We start from the raw sequence: 23,495 nt of genomic DNA on the forward strand, positions 1-23,495 counted from the left end.
TTAAAGTCAAATATCCATTTCACCCAGGTTTCTAAGTGCCAATGGAGTTGATTTCGATGTATTAAACCTCTGTAGCATAGCACCCACCCACCCCAATCGTGGAAAGACAGAGAGGGCATGAGTAGGCAGGCATTGTTGACTTCTTGTCTCCGTTCACACAACCGCTCTAGCTCCCCAGAGGCTACAGGGAAAGCACAGCATCTCCAGGGCTTCTGTGGACGCTCTCGGGTGTGGGCACTGACCAGAAGGATGGTTGTGCCTGCTGAAATCAAGCCCTCCCTTCACTCCGTCTGGCCTGTACCTTTAGTTCCCAGCTACCCTTCATCTGTGTCATTCCCTCTTCCTTACATTCCTTCTACCTCTGCCGGAAATAAGGGATCTCACCTGAAAATTTTCCACATGGGTCAAAGGAAAAAATAGCCATTGGGATTTAAGCAGCTGCTTTTGTTTTTTCCTTTTTGGGAATACATAGTTCCCACCTTTTCTGTTAATTTCTTTATCTAGCATTTTGGCTAATTTATGAGAGAAACAATAAAGACCAGAAGACAAGTGAGCTCTCAGAGGAAGCAGGCTCCCTTGGGAGCGAGAGAATGCCTATCAGCAGGTCCAGACCTAAGCACCATTCCTGAAGTCTCCAGCACACAGCAACACCTTCCATTCCCTGGCCTAGGTTCACAAAGGACCTTAGATTAGTTGCTTAGATCAAGATTGATGACATGTCATTACCAGATTCAAGGCCCTTTACTGTGGTTCTGTAGCCTCCATGGGTGCCTAACCCCAACCATTTTTCTTTGTGTGTGTGTGTAGTTAATGTCAAAGAAGGAGGGAGTCATAGTTGGCTCCCTAAGCACCGTACCCTACCTGGAAGAGTAACTCAGAAGTACACTTCCTGTATATTAAGTCACTAGAATCTTCTCTACTACTTTTATTGCTATACTTGGAGAAATGACTTTAAATTTACATGAATAATATGTGCGTAGTTTTAACGTATAAATTCATAGACTCGTAATTTGGTTAGCAAATTCTAATATGATTTTGTAATAAATTTTGGGGGCTGGAGAGAAGGCTCCATGGTATAAAGAACATTCTACCCTTGCAGAGGACCTGGGTTCTGTTTCACCACCCATTCAACACTGCTTACAACCGCCTATAACTCTTGACTCCAGGATCTGGTGCCCTCTTCTGGTTTCTGAGGGTATGTGTCTGCACATGCACAACCCTCATATAGACACACACACACACACACACACACACACACAATTTAAACATTTTAAATTGTTTGCAAGTTTAGAAAGTTAAAGTATAATAATATTTAAAATGAAAGTGAATACATTTATAGAAAGAAGTTATCTGACTTGAATGAGGTGATGGTTCCACCATGGAGGAGCCTGTTAAAGCAAGCATTAAAATTCTCCATACCAAGCCAGGCACAGTGCCGCACGCCTTTAATCCCAGTACTCAGGAGGCAGAGGCAGGTGGATCTCCATGAGTTCAAGACCAGCCTGATCTACACAGTGAACTCCAGGCCAACCAAGGCTGTGTGTCTCAGCAAACAACAAACTCTGCTTACCACTTACACATGATAGTAAAGGGAAGAAAGTGGGTCTTCCTAGGCACCAAGTTACTCTTAAATCAACAAATGCAACAAAGCTTGAGGAGTTACAAATACAAAAAAAAAAATTGTGCCCTCTTCTGGTCATTAACACGTAAAGTTTATTATGTTACAAGTGTAGTTTATGGGGCGTAGGATGGTGTTAATATGGGAAATTTGGTGTAGCTGTGTTTTAAATGTTCTCATGACAATAAATTTATAACTTCTGGAAATGATTTTCTTAAAGATTTTTAAACTCATATGCCTCCAGGTGAACTTTAATTTCTTATCCCTAAAACATAGAGATAGAACTGCTAAAGATGTGTGTACTTTAAGAATAAAGCCACCGTGATTTCCTTACCAGCTGTCTGGGCCCTGAGAGGGTCTGGTGTGCCCTCACCCGTTTTCTCCCGTGAGCTGTGCCTGTGTCTGTAAGGATGGGTAATGAGCAGCCAATGGAAAGGCGCTTCTGACCACACACCCATCTCGTGAAATAACCCTTGTAAAACCTCAGTCATGCTCCTTTTCACAGAAGTGACTGTTTGATACTGAAGACTTGTGACCCACATACACGCGCAGGTTCAAGACAGAAACACTTAGCAGGAACAGTCTCCACCTTAATATGAGACCACAGCATTTTCTGGATCTGGACAAGTCTTTGTAACTTGTCTTGTAAAGTCTTGTAAAGCTTCCTTCTTAAGATAGCCATATTCATGTTAAAGTCTTGAAGATGTTTATTTAAATTAATTTCATATTCCTTTACTGGAAGCTTCCAGGGGAAGAAGAAAATCATTGAGCATGTGTTTTGTTTTATGATTTGGTCAGCAAACATTGCATATATTTTTATCTGAGTGTATAAGTAATATTTATCTGAAAATATTACCCTTAACATAAAATCATACCACTTTATATAAAACTTTACATGGCATTCTTGGGTTGGGAAGATGGCTCAACAGTTAAGAGCACTTAGTGCTCTTCCAAAGGACCTGGGTTCAATTCCTAGCAGCTCACAACTCTCTGTAACTCCAGTTCCAGGGGACCTGACAGCCATGGCAAAATACCATAGCACATAAAATAAAAATAAGTAAAATTTTAAAAATGGCATTCTTAGTCATGGAAGTACATACCTATAATATCACAATGTGGGAGGTGAAGGCAGAAGGATTAGAAATTCATGGCTAGCTCCAAGCTATATAAATTTATTTGAAGGTAAGCCTTGGCTACATGAAATCTTGTCTCAAAAGAAACAACTGAACAAACAAATAAATGAATAAAAACAGGACTTTTGAAACATCAAAAGGCGAAGATACGGTTGAGTCGATTTTACCAACTTGTTAAACAAGTTTACCAGCTTGTTAGCACGTAGTAGCTCCCTTTTTAGCCCATAGCATCCCACAGTTTCTGCATGACTCTTTCTTTGCAAATGAAAAGTGGTTTTGAGACAGAGTCCTGCTGTGTAACCCAGACTGCCCCAGACTTGTACCTCTGCCTGAGCCTGGATGCTTGGGTTGAGGTGTCGCCACCACTCCTATGAAGAACAAGTTCTCCTTCCGATCAGCAGCTCCGTAGACTTGGTACCTCTGCCTGAGCCTGGATGCTTGGGTTGAGGTGTCGCCACCACTCCTATGGAGAACAAGTTCTCCTTCCGACCAGCAGTTCAGTAGACTTGTGTTATGCCTGCTCTGTGTAAGGAAAGAACTTCCTATTTTCCACTTCTTACAACTAAATTTTTGGATTCATGTTCATAAAATGATAGGAAAAAGCCTAAAATATAAGGATTTGATTTTGTTATTTTTTTTTCAAGAAGCAAAGTCCCCTTTTCCCCCCCTTCAAATCTAAAACATGGCTGATAGAGAGATTTAGTAGCTTGGTTCTCATTAACACAGTAACAGATTATTGTGTAAATCTTGGCAGGCCTGGAGACCTCCAAACAGTTTTGTGATATAAGAAACTAGCATTTAACCATTGGTGCTGCCGTCCTAATTTCATTAGCGTGCCTTCTTTGCACACTTTCTCCAGTGACGCAAATGCAGACCCATGGCTGCCTCCGCTCCCCTTCACTGCTTCTGTTGGACGGGCTGCCCTCATGACTTGCCAAAGAAAACCCCACAGCTCCGTAGACTTCATGTCAAGGTCTCCTGTGTCCTCCTTAGACCACCAGTAGCTTTGTCTCCTTGTGATCAGACATTGGACGCTTCTTTCTGACAGCTGACAAGTGACGTCCTCCCAGGAATGTAGCAAACAAGAGATGTCCGAGCCGCACACACAGCAGCAGGTCCGGTGGGGATGCGTGCTCGGAACCCAGGCCCAATCACTGGTTTCATTTGTTTATCAAGCTTTATGAGATTTACATCATGGTGTGATCAGAAGCCTCTGCAGGGGTGAACGGTGGAAAAATGGGTGTATTTTGTATGTTATACCAATATACAAAAGTGACAAGAGGCTCACTGAACTTGGAGTATTTCTGTTTTCTCCTTCTGTGGCTGGTTCCAGAAACATCAGGTTAAAATATGGAGCTCCAGGCTCAGATGTCTGTTACTCTTTCTCCATAATCAGGTCCATAGATCCGTTAAAATGGGGAGTTTATCTGTTCTGCCAACATCTCTGCTTCTCGCCTGTGCGCTTCCAGGCACCTCCCTCCCCTGTGCCCCATGGACACTTTTGTGCAGTATTTTAGGAGATGCTGATGCTGCAGGTTTGTGCTTTTTGTTTTGTTTCAGTTTTTCTTTTTAAACCTCATTTTTCTTCCCTTCTGTTTCCTGGGTTTTGTAATTTATTTTTGTGACCTTTCCAGTGATGTCCTGTGGCTTACACTAACATATGATAAATAAATCACATAGCTGTGCTCGTAGAAAGACCTGACATCAGATCATACTTAATAGAAGCTGAGAGCTTGTTTGGTTCTTTTTGTTGCTGCTTTTAGGAAATGTGGCATGAACTCTGTTCTTTTCCCTCTTATCCTTAGAACGTCAGTACTTTTGGAAAATGAAATGCTCTAAACTTTTTCATTCTGTTATCCTGAATAGTTGAATCATCACCCTACATCTCCAAGCTCCTGCTCATGTCCTCTGCAATGTTCTTAGTGCACTGAGACCAGTTAGCGTTGCCAGTGTGTGCGTGCCGTAGGGGCAGCCGCTGGAGCACGGCCAGTGTGTGTGTGCCGTAGGGGCAGCCGCTGGAGCACAGCCAGTGTGTGCGTGCCGTAGGGGCAGCCGCTGGAGCACGGCCAGTGTGTGTGTGCCGTAGGGGCAGCCGCTGGAGCACGGCCGGTGTGTGTGTGCCGTAGGGGCAGCCGCTGGAGCACGGCCGGTGTGTGTGTGCCGTAGGGGCAGCCGCTGGAGCACGGCCGGTGTGTGTGTGCCGTAGGGGCAGCCTACCAGGGCCTACATCCCTGAAGAAAACTGAGTCTCCCTCCCATGGCCGCCAATGACTGCCAGAGCTGTTCTGGTAGCAGTGGTGCTTGCTTAGCTCCCCTGGCCCTCCCCATCCATGCTGTCCTTTGGACTGGTTCCATCTTGTATGGGTCTTGTGCAGGCAGCCAGGGGAACTGAGAGCTCGTCTGTGCGGTGTTTGTCTCATCTAGGAAACTCTGTTCTGAAGCAGCACCCCCGGCCTCTTGCAGTCTCTCTCTGCCCTGTCTTCCATGACGGTCCCTGGCCATTGTGACGGCGGGTGTGATGTAGCTATCCCGTTTGGAGCCAAGCACTCCAGGGCGCTTAGGCCTGTTGCAGTTCTATTGACCAGCATTCACTGCAAAAAGAAGTTTCTCTGAGAAGGGTGATCCCTTCTTAGGGATCTAAGGGATCACTTAGACTGATCCCTTGTGTAAAATTAAGTAGTAGATTTGGGTTTGAACTCTATTTTACTCAAGTCTTAGTTTTAGAAAACATACCTCAAAAGTAGGGCTTGTCTTACCATCTTGGTTACCCGCTCCAGGTGCCTCTGGAAGAGCTGCAAGCACCCTTACCACGGAACCATATCCAACCCAAACTATTCTTTAATCAAACTCAACAATTTTTAAATTCAAGCATTTGAACATACTGCAACCCAAATTATGCTATTTTGACATTTATATCCCAAGGAATAACAGTGAGAAATCATGACTAACGTTTGTTTTCTGTAATCAAACCGTTGTTTCTGCAAGAGTGTCCAAAGGCTCTACAGCTCCTAGCATGCACTAGTGTTGAACACAGTGGAGGTGTTTCTGGTAGCGTGCCGTGTGGCTTGGCAGTGTGCACGGGGCCCAGTCCTCATGCTCTGTAGAGAACCAAGGCTTCAGGAGAACCGCCTGCTACAGCACAGGCGAGTGCTGACAGACACCTCAGATTCGTCGTGCATTTTAACTTGAATTAATCTTGGAGTGTGCTGCTTTCAGAGGACATTTACTGCCGCCAAAGGTCTTGACACATCCACACTCAGTAATGTGGAGTTATGGAGTGTGTTCACATCAAATGAGTTCTTTTTTTTCAAATGCATTTGTATTCATTTCTCATGTCTCCTTTCCTTGCTGTTTTGCTATTCTTAACCTGAATGCAGATATTCCTGCATTCTCAGTGTTCTTCAGTTTACCACCTGTATTGTCCCTACTTCATGTGTGTAGTGTTCTGAGAAAATGTATAATACATTACTTGGATTGTGCATTCCAAAAGTTTTGAAATGAAATATGGATGTTTGCTTATTACACAAGCATTTACATTGGTGTGCGCTCTTTTTTGAAAAGCTCTGAGACCTTTGTTTCTGTTTGAAAAGCGTAGCCAACTACTCATCCTATCAGGTTAGCCAGATGTCTCGTCATCCGAGCCCTGTCGCTTTCTTTCTTTGGATGAGAACGTAAACCTCCTCATCCTGCGGGGCAGAAGTGGCGATAAGATGGTTCACATGACTTGGTTTGGGTGTGCATGGATTAGACAGTGCTGGTTCCTCAGGTCGCTGTGAATGTGCCCGGAGGTCTTTGAGATGCTTCGCACACGCAGCAGTAGAAGCAAAGGGGGGGCGTGCTTTAAATAATGAGGAACCTCGGTGTATTCTTTCAGGTCGTTCATGGGAATGACGAAGAAGGCTTTCTTATAACTGAATTTCTTTTTTGACTTTTGCGTAGGGGGTTCCAGTGATGGCAATCAGAAACAAAATGATATCCGAAGGGCTGGATCCAGACCTGCTGGAGTAAGTAGTATTTCTAATAAAATCCTATTGACAAGGTACCAGATCTGTCAACAAAAAATGTTTTGAGCTTTCCCTACTGTTTCCTATACAGTGTTTATAGTTGAGAATATCGTTCTCCAAATGATGTCCCTGCTATGTTAGAAAGAAAGGAAGGAAAAGAAAAGGAAATATCCTAGGCTACTAAATCAGCCCTTGTACACCTCAGGAGAGGAAATTCAGTAGTGAAACTGGTCAGAATTTGGTAGATGGGCATTTGGTTTTCGTTGTTTTTTTCCATGTTGACATTTCCTAGGGGGTTGATGTGACAAGATATTATCCACCTCTTCTCACTTAAGGTCATAATACATAAGCAGAGTATTCTGTGGCAGCCTAGATGACACAGGGCTGAGAAACGACTCACATAAGCAGTGCACACAATGGTTATTATGAAATAGGTGTCAGTTGAATGTGTATTATAAAATACTTTTTAGATATGCTAAGAAATCACGGCTCAGAACTTTGATAATAATTCATTTCATCCAAGCCAGGCTGGCCATATGGTTCATCTCAATAAGTTATATATCTTAATGGGTTCCTCACAAGTCTGCTTTACACGTCTCCAGATACTTGTAACAGTCTGTCTAGCTGGAGCACTCCTTCACCCCGTGTTCCCGGGCGTTCAGGCGGTGCTAGCACTATGCTCTGGAATTTTTCTTGGCTCCAGCATTTCAGGAAAAGGTGTGCATTTTGGAAATGAAATATCATAAAAGTCATCTTCTCATATTTTATCTTCAAAAATGTGAAATTCAAGAATGCCTATAAAGCTGCCAACAATGGATTTTCCAACATGTATGTCCATTTGGTGTGTTTCCAAGTGGCCGAAGAATCGACTCCAGTAGCGTGGCTTGGTGAATTGAGCACAGCGTATCTGGGCATGTTTACTATGTGTTCTGGAAATTGTTTCTGACATTTGAAAAGTAGATGAATTGTGGCATGTATTTTAATAAGAATGGAACATTTGGATTTAATCCCTTTGGGTACTTGATTGTATAAGCACATTTACCATCAGTTGGGATGTTTTTGGCTTCTGGAAATACACAATAGGTCATAAATAGTAACAAATGACTTTTAAAATGGTGATGTTTCACTCTGGAGAGACAGGAAAGCCCGGGTCCTATAAGTATCTCCACCAGCTGCGTTTCCAGTCCTCGGCCGCTGGTGGCTTCATTCATCTCCTTCCCAGATGAAGCCTAGTACACGGTCCTTTCATTCACCCTGTCCACACGAGCACTTGAAGATCACCTTTGCTCCCTCCCTCTCCCCTGTCCTGTGATGTCAGTTGCTATAGTTTTTCTCAGTTTTGGTGTCGCCTCCCTCCTTCCACATGCCCGCGTACCTCTTGCTGTTCCCGTGACCCTTCATTTCTCACCTGGTTATCGTAGTAGCACCTGATTGGCTTTTGTGTTCACCTTCAAGCCCTCCCAATAAAGCCGCGTGTATTTGTTCATAACTTCATTCTTGCCTTCGACGTGTCTAACTGCTGCGTGCAAATGCTTTTCCCATCGCGTCCTGGGTTGCTTCTCAAGCTCTTGCTGATTCTGTCCATGTTCATTTTGTGCAGCCGTTGCAAATGACCTGTGTTTTTCTGAATATATCATCTTTCTACTCCCTTTTGACGTTTTTAACTCTCCTTGGAACCCCTTTCCCCTATCTTATTGGCCTAGAGTGTTGGGTATTGTCACCTTACGGGATCTGTAAGCGGTTATCCAGTGGAGAAGCCCACACACACCCACTGTGCTCTTATAGCACCCTTAGCAATGGCACGGTGTATGTCATTGTCTGTAAATGCTGAGAAACATTCAGATGTGAGGTGGATGCCAACTTGTAGGGTAGGATTCCAGTAACAACATGGCCTAGCCGAGAGGCTGCCTTCTGACCCATTACCTCATAGGTATAGGCCACTGGCCCCCAGGGGCACTGGTTGGAATGGACTGACTCACTTATGCAGTCACCGCTACAACATCTCCATTAGCTTATTGTGATGTAGCAGCCACCTTGTTCACAGAGGAAGTCTGGGGCTGTGGACTCGGAGTTACACAAAATAGGGACCTTCACTCAAGGAGAGAAGTTTGACGTGGTGTTCAAGAAGGAAATGTACCATCTAAGGGGAATGTAGTTTTATTTAGAATCTTAGGTACAAAATAAACCTCATCCAAGAACTTTGAGTAAAGATTGTCCTGATTGTCTTTTCTTTAAGAGTATAAACACACACTTTCTGTTTTTATTAGCTCCAGGTAGTAAGGCAAACTCATATAACTGTTAGAAGAGCTGGTCTAGATCTGTCTGGTCTGGACAGAGAGCAGAACTGGAGTTGAGGGAGAAACAACCTGGTCTCTAAGCATGTTGTCGGACTGGCTGCTGTACGTCCAGAGCTGGAGACAGAACGCACAGTGTCTTAAAGGAAAGTTTGCATGAGGAAGCCTGGCAATTTACTGCAAAATTATGCCCATCCTTGAACTTGAGATGTCTACAAAACTGATGAAAATGTTTGATAATTACCGAACAAGTATTTGTTTGATGCTTCTGATTGTTTTAATTACTTTTTTTTTTAAATCCCCGGCTTCTCAAGATTAGTTTTGGTGCTACTGACATAAAAAGACGTGGGAATGTCACTGTCTTCCTTAGTTTAAGATGAAATTGAAACTTAATTAACCTCTATTCAGAGATTCATCTGCTTTAATGTTGTCCCAGAAATACAGAATGAGTAAATCATGCTTTTAAAACTTTGAATCAATGCCTAGATTTCTGTACCAGGAAACAGAAGTTTCACCCCTCGTGTCTCAGAACTAATGTCAGAATTACCCAGTAATGACGACATCTGTTCATCTAGAATGACAGACAGAGTGGCCTTTGGTCCCATGCGTCTCAGGAGCAAGTTCATGGTGAGGGAGGCTCGGGCTACATTAGACTAGAGACAGTCAGCCGGAGGCAGCCAGGGTGACAGTCTGCCCTGCCACTTTCTATCTCTGAACCACGAATTGATCTTTGAAATGGAAACTAGAACGGCCCGGCTCCTCAGCAGTGATGCAGGTGCTCGGTAGAGCTCTGGACAAGCAGTGAGCTTTAATGAACGCTGCTGTGGTTTGTGAATATTCCAAACCATGGCTCTACCGAGCTTTGGGGCCACAACTTGTTTATACTCCTGAGTTGCCTGTATATACCATCATGTTTTCAATGGACATATTTCATATACAGAATATGACCTTTCAAAAGTATACTCTGCTTTTTCAAACTGAAAATCTCTATTTCCAGTTATGTAGCAAAGAACAGACTATTTATTTACTCTGTGTTGGGGATCAGATCTGAAGCTGAGCAAGCTAGTCAGGTCTGTTCACCTGGCTCCATCCCACCTGTCCTGGCTGGTTTTAAATCAACTTGACACAAGCTAGAGTCATCAGAGAGGAGGGAGCTTCAACCGAGAAAATGCCTCCGTAAGATCTGGCTATAGGGTATTTTCTTAATTAGTGATCACTGGTGTCTTTTTTAATCATTTCTACTCCTCCCTCCACCCTCCAACTACTTATGTACCCACAAACTCCCTCTCAAATTTATGAAATCTTCTATAATTTTTTATATGTATATATACCAACTTTCGCTCAAGTTTATGACTTCTTTTATAATTTAAATATGTCTGTATACACTTGGGTAAATAGTCCAGCCTTCCATCACCTCCTGCTCAGCCATAGTTTTTCTAACACTGTTTTGGAATACAGTTTAAATTAAATTGAACTGCTTTGTAAAGAAAATAAAAAAGTGATTTCAAACTGTCTGCATATTTCCCCAAAGAATGTTTATTTGATTTTTATATCCTTTAAGTGCTTATGGTTTTAAACACAAAGTTAAATCTTCTTTTAACAAAGAAATATTAAATCAATATATGTAGGTTCTAAACTGTCTTCATCTCCAAAATTATAAAACCCATTTAAGCTAGCTTGAGCAAAAAGGGAAGTTAGTGGCCCGTAGCTGAGAGGTGCAGACAGTGCACAGGAACTAGAGACTTGGAGTCTCAGGGCTGGTGACTGTGGACGTCCTCCTCTCCTCCCTACCACCTTACACCGTCTGCCTCCTACTACTGAGCTCTCTCCTCTGAATCCAACTAAGAGAGCCATGGGGAAGTTTTTAGTTTTTGCCACTGAATAAAATTAAGCTGCTTCTGCTCCATAACCCAAAGCTGGCTTGTAAAGAAACATACACATCTTGAGTCCCCAGGAAAACAAATGTCTTGCTGTAATGGACCAGGCCTGCCTCATGTGACTGAAATACAAAGTGGATGGGATTGGGGAAATGACAGGAAAATGGTCGACCTCCCACAGCAGTCTACAGATTCGATGTGATTTGTGATTCCCTCAGTCAGAGTTCCAATAGCGTTCTTCAGAGAAGGAGAAAACCATCTTAAGATTCATACAAAAGATTCTGGGTATGAAAACAATCAGCAGCGAAGAGAGTGACGCTGGAGGCATCGCCATTCCTGACTCCAGTTTATACTGAGAGCCTTAGTAGTGACGCGTAGATAGTGGAACAGAGCAGAGGACTCGCGGGGGTAAACCCATGTAGCAGCAGCCACCTGGTGTGTGACAAAGATGACAAAAATATACATTAGAGAATAAACATCCTCCTTAATAAATGGGGCAGTGGGCATCCACAGTGGAAGAAGAAGGTGCATCTCCTCCCTTCTGTACAATGCAGCTCATGCAGATCCATGAATGATTGCACATACAGCACTTTTCTTTTTTATTAACATGTCAATTGCAAAAAATAATGCATTTCGATCACACACACACACCCTGTTGCTCTCTCTTATTCTGCTGTCCTTTTTCCTCTCCTTGCCAAGAGTCCTGATTTATTATCATATCTTCCCAGATTCCACATATGAGAAAGCATGATATTGCCTTTGAGGGGCCTGCTTATTTCATTTAACATGGTAGCCTCCAGTTCCTTGCACACTTTATTCGTCAGTCCACTGATGACCAGCGAGACTGGCTCCACGACTTGTCAGTAGGGTAGTGATAAACATGGGTGTGCAAACAGTGCTGCAGATAGTTAAATTTTGCTATTCTGGTAATATACTCAAAAGTGGTAATTGACATGTATGAATCATGGAAATTTGCATAAATATTCTGCATGGTGTGGGATCCAAACTCCGGTCCTCTCGCTTGCAAGGCAAACACTTTATCACCTGAGCCATCTGTCCAGCCCTCACCATGACTTTTAACAGCACTATAATTTTTCATTTTTGTTTATTTTAGCACACGAAGTTGGGGTTTAAGCAGTTGGTGTTCCCTGATGCACTCTCTTTGAGGCTTTTTTTTTTTCCAACTCAGACTTTTTATACTTGTTCACTAGAGAAAACACCCAAGAACAAAAACTAAGTGAAAATGCCCCGTGGACATTAAGAGCCTGCTCTGACCGTGCTGCCCCCCTCCCCACAACTCTGCACCCCTTCCCACAACGCTTCCACGTGGCCTCTGCTTCTTAGCCGTTCTCAAGCTCCTTTCTGCTTCTGGGTTTCCAGAGCTTCCGTTTGTCTTTCCATTCCTCACTTTCCCATCTGTGCCTCAGTGTGCACTTGAGGCTGCAGGGACTCAACACCAGGCATGCCAGCTTGTCCACGTCGCATCTCTGTCTCCATGGCACCGCGACGCAGAGTGCTGAAGGAGAAGCAGCAGAAGGGCTGGCAGGAGAGCTGTGGCCCCTGCGGAGCTAGGCAGTCATCCCTGCCTGGCATGCCGAAGTCAGAGGCAGCGAGCTGGGGCGCAGTACCGGAGGGTTCTGTAAACACGCAGACCGGACAGGTTTATTAGCAACAAACAGTACTGTACGATGAACCTAATTCACAGTTTGTAAGCTTGTCTTTGGTTGGGAAAATCTTTAAATCCCCCCCCCCTTTTTTTTTCCAGGAAGCCAGATGCTCCGGTGCCCAATGGTGCAACTGAAAAAGCCATAGAAGAAAGTTCAGACAGTGACTCCTCTTTCAGCGACTGAGTTGAACTGTGGATGAGGATCACAAAAATGTGTAAATGTTTAGAGTCTGTGGAAGAGTCTGAACTCCACGCTTAGTGACAGTGTCATCCAGTGGCCACGCACCTACCCCAGCCTTCTTCTGTTAAAAAAATAAAACGTTTATCAGCTTCCAGTATTTTTTGTTAACCAAATAACATGCTCTAATTAAAGACCTAAATTGCTACGAGAGTGCTACAAACACTAAGGTGATTCAATAAACATTCTAAGAGGGAGTTGGTTAGAACTGAGGTCCCGAAGCAATTTCTAGAGCCCATTGGGGGAAAGAGTGGCTTGCAAGGACAGTAGCTGCCCCTGCGCTTCTGGGATGCGCTTTTCCATGGGAAAACGAGCTTCCCAAGCCGTGAAGATGATCATGAAACTGTAGCCGGAATGAAATACCTGGATAAGTGTTGCTGTGAGTAAATAAGAGCTCAGAACTATTTACTACAGGTGTTAATGGAACCAGAAGTAGAAATGAGGGATGCAATACACAGGGTAGATGAAGACGTTTGACTCGGGGTGCCCTGGACTGCCCAGATCTGCCTGAATTCCGTGTTGTCTACTCTCATCTCCAAGACTTCAAAGAGGATATCGAGTCGTGCTCTTGAAAGACCACCCGAGAAGATTGATGAGACAAGCCGTAGTTTCTGTCATCACAGCTGAACTCAAGCTGACAGGCGTTGGCTTTTTTCTCTTCCAGCCGTTTTAGAAGAACGACTACCAACCACGGGGGATCCTGAAGAAACTGAAGCTACTGTGTGCAGAACTAGTGTATGTTTGTCAAAATCCATAGAACTGCCCAGCATAGGGGATCTCAATATAATCTTTAGATTAGTTAAAAATAATACATTAATATTGGTTTATTAATTTAACAAATGTATCACTAAAGCAAGATCTTAAAAATATGGGAAGCTGTGATGAGGCATGAGGTGAATTTATAGGTGTGTGTATACTAACTATATACATTTTAGATTGTGCTAAAATAAAATCTGTTGGTTAATAATTCATTCAAGTAGCATTTATCCCACAAATACGAGAACAGATTCCACTTGAAAATCAGCCAATACTTACTTTATTATTTTAACAAACCAGGCTGGGAGGTTCATTCTGTGACCAAGGGCTTGCCTAGCACCCTGGTACCCAGCCAGCACAAATAAGCCAAACAATGAAATGCAAGGCTCAGTAGGCCCAGAAATATTGGTATTCAGCTTCATATGTATTGAAGATTTTAGCTGCCACAGTAAGGCAGGAGAAGGAAGAGATGTAGAGACTGTGAAGAAGAAAGATGACGTTATCAATCCTTTAGGATGTCCATTGTAATAAAAACAAAACAAAACAACCCTACTGAAGCCCAGACAGGTTTAACAGGATCGTAGAACACAACGATCAATAGCATAAACTCAACCAGGACCACCCATCCCTGCACCTCTCTTGAGCCTTGGGAAAGCATGGATAGCTTTAAGCCTAAGAGGTGTGTGGAGAGAGAGAGAGCGAGAGCGAGAGCGAGAGCGAGAGCGAGAGCGAGAGAGAGAGAGAGAGAGAGAGAGAGAGAGAGAGAGAACATAATATTTGAGAAGGCAAGGGAGCTATTAACATTAGACGCCAGCCATGCAGGGGTCAAAAGGACAAAATAAACAATGTGAATAGGTTTCCAAGGAAAATTGGAAGATCATGAAAAATAACTAAGTTGAAACGCCATGAGTACATGTCCTTGATTATCTCCTCCAGGTCCATAGTTTAACCTGCTATGAGCTGATTCTTCAAATCTCTGTCTCAAGTCTAGACTCCCACCCCCAAGCGCCATCTCACGTACAGGCCCCGCCCCCAAGCTCCAGCTGTGCTGATCTCTTTTGATCCTGAACAGATTCACCTGGACATCCAAAGTACTCCCAAGTAAAGGTCCCAGCTGCAATTATTGTTTCTCCTAAACCTATTGTTTACTCTGTTGAATTCAGTAATTTATGTCTAATCAGCAGAGCCTTAAATTCTTTTATCTTCCATACTATAGCCCCCCTACACATACACAAGAAATCCTTTAAGCAATAATTTTAATTATAAATATTAATTATAAATAGTCAATTTTTTTCTGCTGCTTTGATAAAATACTCTGACGAAACCTAACTTAAAAATGATCTATTTCAGTCTACAGTTCCTTGTGACAGGCAGGCCCAGCAGCATAAGCAGGAAACGGATCTCAAGTTCAAACACGTGGCAGGCAGAGGAAGAGAACTAGAGTTGGGTAGAGTTGGGAGGAGACTAGAAACACTCAAAGCCACCTCCCAGTGATGTACTTCCTCCAGCAGAACCTCCCCAAACAGTGCTACCGACCAGGGATCAAGTGTTCAAATGCACGAGCCTCTGGGCCCACTACTACAGCAAAGACGTGGCAAAACATGAATCCAGCTCTCGCTGGCGGGAGTAAACCTGGTGCAGCCACCATGGAAATCATTCTGGGGGCTCCGCAAAAGAGTTAAAAACAGAAGAGTGATTGGAACCAGCTGTACCACTCTGACTTTCCTAGTTTGCACCCTCTGATGCTACGCTCAAATACTGACCAAACCAATTAGGGGAGGAACAGGTTTAATTTGAATGAAATGAAGCTGGAGAGATGGCACTGCCTGCTCTTCCAAAGGTCCTGAGTTCAGTTCCCAGCAACCACATGGTGGCTCACAACCATCTGTAATGAGATCTGGCGCCCTCTAGAGGAAGAGACCTGTCAGTCATCCTTGTCAATTTAGACCATGAAGCCCAATACAGACAAGTCCAACAAATGGACAAGTTCAACAGAACCTCCACAATTGGACTGCCCACACTTGCTTCAGCATTGCTACATTGCGTACATTCCATTCATTTTCAGGTTTAATGTAGCTTACTCTTTGAAGTAACAAGACAGCAATGAGGGAAGTCAGGACAGGACCTCAAGCAGGAACCCTAAGACATGAACTGAAGCCAAACCACAGAACACAGCTTCTTCTGGCTTCCTTCCCCTTCATCATTCAACCGCCTTTCTCACACAGCCCAGGCCCGCCCACCCAGGGCTGGCATCTCCTCACAGAAGGCTGGGACCTCTCATGTCAATTAGCAATTAAGGCATTTCCCCACAGTCACACCAGCAGTTTTGGGGATGTTCTATATGGTCATATGATCTTAATTGGTTTGGTCTTTTACTGGAATGACTGTTGAGTTACTTGGGCCTAATTGCCTGGTTTTGAAACTTCCAAGTTTTGTGGTTAAAACCGTCTTTTAGGTTAGGGATTATTTGGCGTGACTAGTTCCTTCTCTTGAGGGCGCTGCTCATGTGTGAGGAAGGCTTTCTCTAGCCCATGGGAACATGAAGGATACCGCCCTATGTGCTCTGGGGATGCCCCAATGGCTCCTTTCATGATTTCTTTTCTAGCTTTGATAGTTTGCTCACACCCACGTGCTAACTAAATTTTAGCTAAAGACCCAAGGACAACTCTCTGTTGGTCTCTAGTTCCAGGTACTCTGGTCCCTGACTCCCACCACTTTGGTATCTTTATACTCTGAACTCTGCTCAACTCAGGGACATTGTCAAGGGTCCTGATTTCCTCTTCCCTGTGTGGGCAGTGTCCTGGAAGAGTCACCATCACCTCAGTGATTGTGGGGGATCACTGTCCTGGGCCACCTACTTTGCAATGTCCAAAGCGCGCCACCTGAGAGAGTTCACCTTTTAAAGAAGAGACGAGTTTTGTTCCTGTTACTCGGTCATCGCAGCAAGCATTGGACAGGATGGAACTGGAGTTACAGAAAGTTAGGAGTTGCCACATTGTTGCTGGGAACGGAAACCCCATCCTATGAAGAGCAGCAGGCACACTTAACCACTGAGCCATCCCTCCAGTTCTCAATGCCGCGGCTTTAATTAGACTTTTAGTGTAATTGCAACCTTGGCCTTCTCAGTTAAGCTGGCACTTAGACTAGAGCTTTGTACGTTGTAGGTATTCAATGGTTATTGAATTAATGAGGCTTCATTTCCCCCCCTTTGTCAACGAACATTTCATACACCAAGAACAGTATCTATCCTCATTCTCTCTTCCGAAATATGAACTCTTCTTTAATATTCATCATGCCATGGTCAATATATTCCCGTATACCCTGTAGCTGAATCTCAGTGTAGGTCAGTCCCCAGTTTCCTGGGGAACCGCCATGTCAAGTTTGCACCCCCAGCAGCAATGGAGGAGTGTTCCGCTTTTCCACATCGTCACTAGCATGAGCGGTCATTTGTCTTGTTGACTTAACCATTCTGACAGGTGTAAGATGGAATCTCAAAGTTTGACTGGCATTTCCTTGATGACTAAGAATTTTGAGAGTCCTCTTTTGAAAATTCTCTGTTTAGATCTGTACTCCGTTTTTAAACTGGGTTATTTATTCTCTTGATATGTAGGGTTTTTTTTTTTTGAGTTCTTTACATAGATATTAACCTTCTATCAGATGCGTAGCTTGTAAAATGTTTCCCCATTCTGTCGACCGCCACTCTGTCCAAATAATGTTTCCAGTTGCCTTACAGTTTCTCACTTGCATGTAGCTCCATGTATTAGTTGTTGATCTTAGTGCCTGTGTTAACAGTGTTCCCCTCAGGAGGTCGTCTCCTGGGCCAGGGCGCCCAGAGCGCTCCCACACTTTCTCTTCTCTCAGGTAGCCATATCTGGTTTTAGGTCTTTGTTCCGCTTGCACGTGAGTTTTGTGCAGGGTGACAGATATGAATCTGTAGTGACATTCTATTTGTATGTTCATAAATAAAGCTTGCCTGAGCATCAGAGTGCGGAGCTCAGCCACTACAGGCCAGGAAATGGTGGCACACATCTTTAATTCCAGGACTCATGAGGCAGAGGCAGACGGATCTCTGTGAGTTCAAGGTCACCCTGATCTACACGAAACAGATCCAGGTGGGGTGGCTCACACCTTTATTCTCAGTGTTTGGGAGCCACACACCTTTCATCCCAGCTCTAGGGAGGTGGAGATAGGAGCGATAAGGCAGGGCAGAGGGATGAATATAAAGGAGAGACAGGAATGTGGTAAAGCACAATTAATAAAAACTCAGAGAGGCAAGTTTTATTTATTAAAATACAACTGAAATGCACCAGAGTGTGGAGTCTGAGGTTTGGTGGAGACAGTGCAGTCTGGGCAGTCTGAGGATCTCCCCTTCAGTCTGAGCATTGCTAGAGATAAAAGGTCTCTCTAGTGGCTTACTGCTCTGCTTCTCTGATCTTTAACCCCATATCTGTCTCTGGGTTTTTATTATTCATGCTATGTGAATCTATTTACTTTCTTCTACATGCAGACATCCAGTTTGATCAGTACCATTTGTTGAAGATGCTGTCTTTTTTCCAGGGTATACGTCTGGCTTTTTTTTCCCCTCAAAAATCATGTGTTCATAAGTGTGTGGATTTACATCTGGGTCTTCAGTTAGGTTCCATAGGCCAACATGTCTTCTTTTTTATGCCATAACCACGCTAGTTATGACTATAACTGGATAGTACAATTTGAGGTAAGGGACGGCAACACCTCCAGAGTCCTTTTGGTGTTCAGGGTTATTTTAGATATCCTGGGTTTTGTGTTTCCATATGAAGCTGAAAACTATCCTTGCAAGATATGTGAAGAATTGTATTGGAATTTTCATGGGGTTTGAATTGAATCTGTAGACTGCTTTTGATAGGAAGGTCATCTTTTTTCTTTATTTTTTATTTTTATTTATTTATTTTGAGTTTTTGAGACAGGGTTTCTCTGTGTAACTTGGAGCCGGTCCTGGAACTAGCTCTTGTAGACCAGGCTGGTCTCGAACTCACAGAGATCCGCCTGCCTCTGCCTCCCGAGTGCTGGGATTAAAGGCGTGCGCCACCACCGCCCGGCTGGAGGATCATTTTTACTATGCCCATCAGTCCATGAGCATGAGAGATCTTTCCATCTTTTCATATCTTTTTCAATCTCTTAAAGTTTTTTTTTCATGCAAATCTTTCATTTGCTTGGTTAGAGTTACTCCAGGATATTTAGTATTATTTGAGGCTAGTGGGGAACGTGTCGTTTTCCTGATTTCTTTCTCAGGCCACTTGCCACTTGTACAGAGAAAGGCTACTGATTTAGGGGTGTTGATTTTGTATTCAGCTACTTTGCTGAAAGTGTTTATCAGCTGTACAAGTTTCCCACTGGAAATTTTAGGCCACTTAAGTATACTATCGTATCATCTGCAAATAAAGATACTTAGATTTCCTCCCTTCCATTGTGTGTCCCCTTGATCTCCTTTAGTTGTGTGAGTAGCTAGTGCTATAGCTAACAGTCCCAGTGCTGTGTTGAACAGAGGTGTGGAGAAAGGAGGCCACTGCGTCCTGTGCCTGATCTTTGCAGACTTGAGTTTCTCTTCACTTCAGTAGATGTTGGCTATGAACTTACTGTAAACCACGTCTATTAGGTTAATGCATGTCAGCTGTATCCTTAATACCTCCAGGAGTTTTTAGATAGTGATTTAGGTATTTTAGGAATATCGATGTTGTGTCTGCATGTATGTCTGCACACAAGAAGAGGGCTTCCAGCCCCATGGTACTACAGGTATAGACGGCTGTAAACAGTCTTGTGGGTGCTGGGAGTTAAACTCAAGACCTCTGGAAGGTCAGCCAGTGCTCTTAACTGCTGAGCCACCACTCCAGCCCCCTTTCCAGAATGTTCATCATTGAGGGGTGTTGGATTTTTTTTTCTCAAGGCCTTTTCTGCATCTAATGAGATAATCATGATGTTTTTGTCTTTCAGTCTGTTTATATGGTGGATTATATTTTTGATTAGCATATGTTTAACCATCCCTGAATCTTTGGGATGAAGCCTGCTTGATCATGTGGATAATTTTTTTCATGTGTTCCTGGAATTACTTTGCAACGATTTTATTAAGATTTTTTGGCTCTTTTGTTTATTAGGGAAATTGGTCTGTAATTCTCTTTCTTTGTTGAGTCTTTATGTGGTTTGGGTATCAGAGTAACTGTGGCCTCATAAAACAAATTGGGCAATGTTTCTTTTGTTTCTATTTTGTGGAATAATTTGAGGAGAATTGGCATTAACTATTCTTTGAAAGTCTGGTAGAACTCTGTGCTAAAATCATCTGGCCCTGGGCTTTTTTCAGTTAGAAGACTTTTAACGGCTGCCTCGATTTCACTAGGGGTTGCAGGTCTGTTTATATTGCTTATCTGATCTTGATTTACTTGGTAAGTGATATTTCTAAAAAAAAAAAAAAAAACTCTTTATTTTAGATTTTCCAATTTGGGAGAATACAGTTTTTAAAGTATCTTCTATGAATCTCTGGGTTTTCTGGTTTCTATTGTTATATCCCCTTTTTCATCTCTAATTTTGTTAATTTTGATGTTCTTTCTCTTCCTTTTAGTTAATTTGGGTAAATGTTTGTCAATCTTACTGATTTTCCCAAAGAACAAACTGTTTCATTGATTCTTTGTATTATTTTTGTGTGTCTGTTTGTTAGTTTCCATTTTATTGAATTCTCCCTGTGTTTGATTATTTCTTAATGTCTACTCTTTTTAGGTGTAATTTATCCTTTTTGTTCTAGAGCTTTCCAGCGTGCCGTTAAATTACTTGTGTGAGATCACTCCATTTTTTTATATAGGCATTTAGTACTATGAGCTTGCCTCTTAGAACTGCTTTCATTGTGTCCCATAAATTTGGGTATGTTGTGTATTCATTTTCATCAAATTCTAGGAAGTCTTTGATTTCTTTCTTGATTCATTTTTCATTAAGTAGATAGTTTCTCAGTTTCCATGAGTTTGTAGGCTTTCTGTTGTCTCCATTGTTGACATCCAGCTTTAATTCGTGGGGCTCAGATAGGATACAAACTATTATTCCAATTTTCTTGTGTCTATTGAGACCGGCTTTGTGTCTGAGAATGTGGTCAGTCTTGGAGAAGGTTCCATAAGGTGCCAAGAAGGTATAGTCTTTGCATCCAGGCGAAACAGTCTGTGAAGGTGTCGGGTCCATTTGGTTTATGATAGCTTTAGTTAGCTCCAGCATTTCTCGGTTTAGTTTTGTCTGGACGACCTGTTTATTGGCAAGAGTTGGACACTAGGGTTTCCACTATGGGTATGTGAGGGTCAATACACTGATAAGCTGTGGTAGTGTTTATTTTATAAACTTGGGCCCCCTTGTGTTTAGTGTATAGATGTTAAGAATGGCAATGCCCTCTTGATGGATTTTTTTCCTTCGATGAGTATGTAGTGTCCTTCCCTATCTCTTCTGATTGGTTTGGGGTTGAAGTCTTATTTTGTCGGATATTAAAATGGCTATACCGGTTTGTTTCTTAGCTCCATTTGCTTGGAATATTGCATACTTGATGTTAAGGTGTGCTTCCTGGGTGCAGCAGAAGGATGGATCCTGTTTCTACATCACTTCTATTCTGTTCCTTGGTTTCAGATGCCCTCTCTGATTCGTAGGAGGGTGTGGTGTCCGTGTGTTGCCTGACAGGGAATGCTCCTGGGATCCTGCCAGGTACAGCCACTGGGGGTTTCTGGGTGAAATGTGTCTCTATAAAGGAGGAGCTGACACTCAGAAACAGGCATGGGATGAAGGTGGTGGTGAGGGAGTCTGCAGGAGAGAGGGAAACTGGTGTTCCACCAGGCTCTGCTCAGTTCGCTGAGAATGGGGGACAGAGAGAGGAAAAGTCACACCGGAGGTCTGCTGCCGATCTGGGGATGAGACTAGGTGTCAGATTTAGAGTAGAGGAGTGAGCGTGTAGACCTAATGCTTTTGATTCTTGTTGAAGATCTTCTTGTTTCGCGGAGAATGCCTGGTGTAGTTGGGGGCTGAGATAAAGAGGTGAGCCCGGGAAGGAAGGATAGAGGGGAAGATTTGCATGAGCCACTGGAGATGGGGGGGCACAGCAAATGTGAGAATGTGGGATTGACTTTGGAGGCAAGGAGGGAGGGGAGGTGAAGACCTCTGTTTATTCTACTTGCTTCCTTGGCTGGGATACTGATAGTCTTTATACATGGTCTTGCTATGTATCTCTGACTGGCTTGATGCTACACAGCTCATGTTGGTCTTGAACTCATAGGAGACCTCTTTTCTCAGCTTCTTAAATGCTGGAATGACAGACAGGTCTATAGCAGCAGGAGGGGGTGACAGACAGGTCTATAGCAGCAGGTGGGGGTTACTGCTATGTTTAAAATGGGGCATGTAGGCTGATTTTTTTTTTACATCGGGACCACTGGCTCCCCAGTAATGACATGGAGACTGATTATTAATTATAAAAGCTCGGCCAATAGTTTAGGCTTGTTTCTAACTAGCTCTTATAACTTAAACTAACCCATTTCTATTAATTTACTTTCTGCCTCGTGGCCTTATTACCTTTACTCTGTACTGCCCATGCCGCTTCCTCTGAGTGCTGGCATCTCCTTGAGACTCCACCCTTCCTCTTCCCAACATTCTCTCTGCCCCCCCAAATCCTGCCTAGCTATGGGTCACTGAGTTATTTATTAAACCAATCACAGTGAAATATCTTCACACATTGTGAAGGAATTTTCCACAACAGAGGCCATCCCTAAAGTACTGTCTTTGTTTTACTGCAATAAACCTTGGACTAGTGAATCTCGGTCCTTAAGAACCACAGTGTGCTGGCACCACGTAAGCAGCTCTAGACTCCCGGAGTTTATCGTTAGTAAGATGGGTTAATCCTGAAAGCTTGTGGGAACTTCTTTTTAGTTTTGATTCACCATCAAGACAAAGTTAAAGCGCATGGTCTGTATTCTCCTTCCTCTGAGACATCTGTCACTATATAAACATATTCTTCTAGAAGGCTCTTCCAGTCCTATATAGAAGAATCATATTTTTTTCTAAGTGCTGTCTCCTCTCAGTTTTTCCTTAGATAGTTGAAACTCAATAGGAAGAAAATAGATTCCATAGGATCTCTTTTCTTTATATAAAAGAATTATTACTCTTGGATGGATCTAGAAAACATCATTTTGAGTGAGGTAACCAAGACCCAGAAAGACAAATATCGTATGTACTCACTCATAAGTGGCTTTTAGACATAAAGCAAAGAAAAACCAGCCTACAGTTAGTAATCCCAGAAAACCTAGAGAACAAAGACCCTAAGAGAGACATACATGGAGTTAAACTACATGGGAAGTAGAAAAAGACAAGATCTCCTGAGTAAATTGGGAGCATGGGACCATGGAAGAGGGTTGAAGGGGAGGGGAGAGGAAGGGAGGGGAGCAGAGAAAAATGTGGAGCTCAATAAAAATCATTTAAAAATTTTAAAAAGAATTACTGTTCTTAATTAACATTTGTAACTATTTTTCAACTTGTTGGAATACACAGTTCAGTCAAATCAGCAAAGCAACCAGGCAGATGCAACACCAAATTCTGCAGAATTAATTTAGTAAAGAGGAATTCAGCGTGAGGGCAGGAAGATGGTCCAGTCAGAGAAGGGTTTCCTGTGCGGATAGTTCAATTTGTTTTTCCCTCCTCTTATTTGTAGTAATAATTATAATTGGGGAGCAGAGCTTTGCAATGCTGACTGTAATTATTAGGCCAAAGAGGTTGCGGTTGACAAAGTAACAAAATTCAGTGTAGAAGAATAAAAGAGACAGAGAAAGTCAAAATAAGTTTCTCCTCCTGAAGGGCCGGCGTGAGAGAGAACAGCTTGTCCACTAACTGCACAATGAAGTCATCGCTGCTGTATCTTAGCATGAGGCCC

The 23,495-nt window shown here is 43.0% G+C and overlaps 1 protein-coding gene across 3 annotated transcripts in view; it reads left to right on the forward strand.

Annotated features, from left to right (window-relative positions):
* Washc3 (WASH complex subunit 3) overlaps positions 1 to 13,790 on the forward strand; it is a 34,795-nt gene extending 21,005 nt beyond the window's left edge. For all 3 annotated transcript variants that reach the window (XM_057757826.1, XM_057757827.1, XM_057757828.1), the window contains 2 exons: positions 6,690 to 6,754; positions 12,691 to 13,790. In XM_057757826.1, coding sequence (XP_057613809.1) covers positions 6,690 to 6,754; positions 12,691 to 12,775 — 150 coding nt within the window. In that variant the 3' untranslated portion in view covers positions 12,776 to 13,790. The remainder of the gene's footprint in view (positions 1 to 6,689; positions 6,755 to 12,690) is intronic.
* Positions 13,791 to 23,495: the final 9,705 nt, after the last annotated feature.

Source organism: Chionomys nivalis, chromosome 25, assembly GCF_950005125.1.
Source record: "Chionomys nivalis chromosome 25, mChiNiv1.1, whole genome shotgun sequence".
NCBI lineage: Eukaryota > Metazoa > Chordata > Mammalia > Rodentia > Cricetidae > Chionomys > Chionomys nivalis.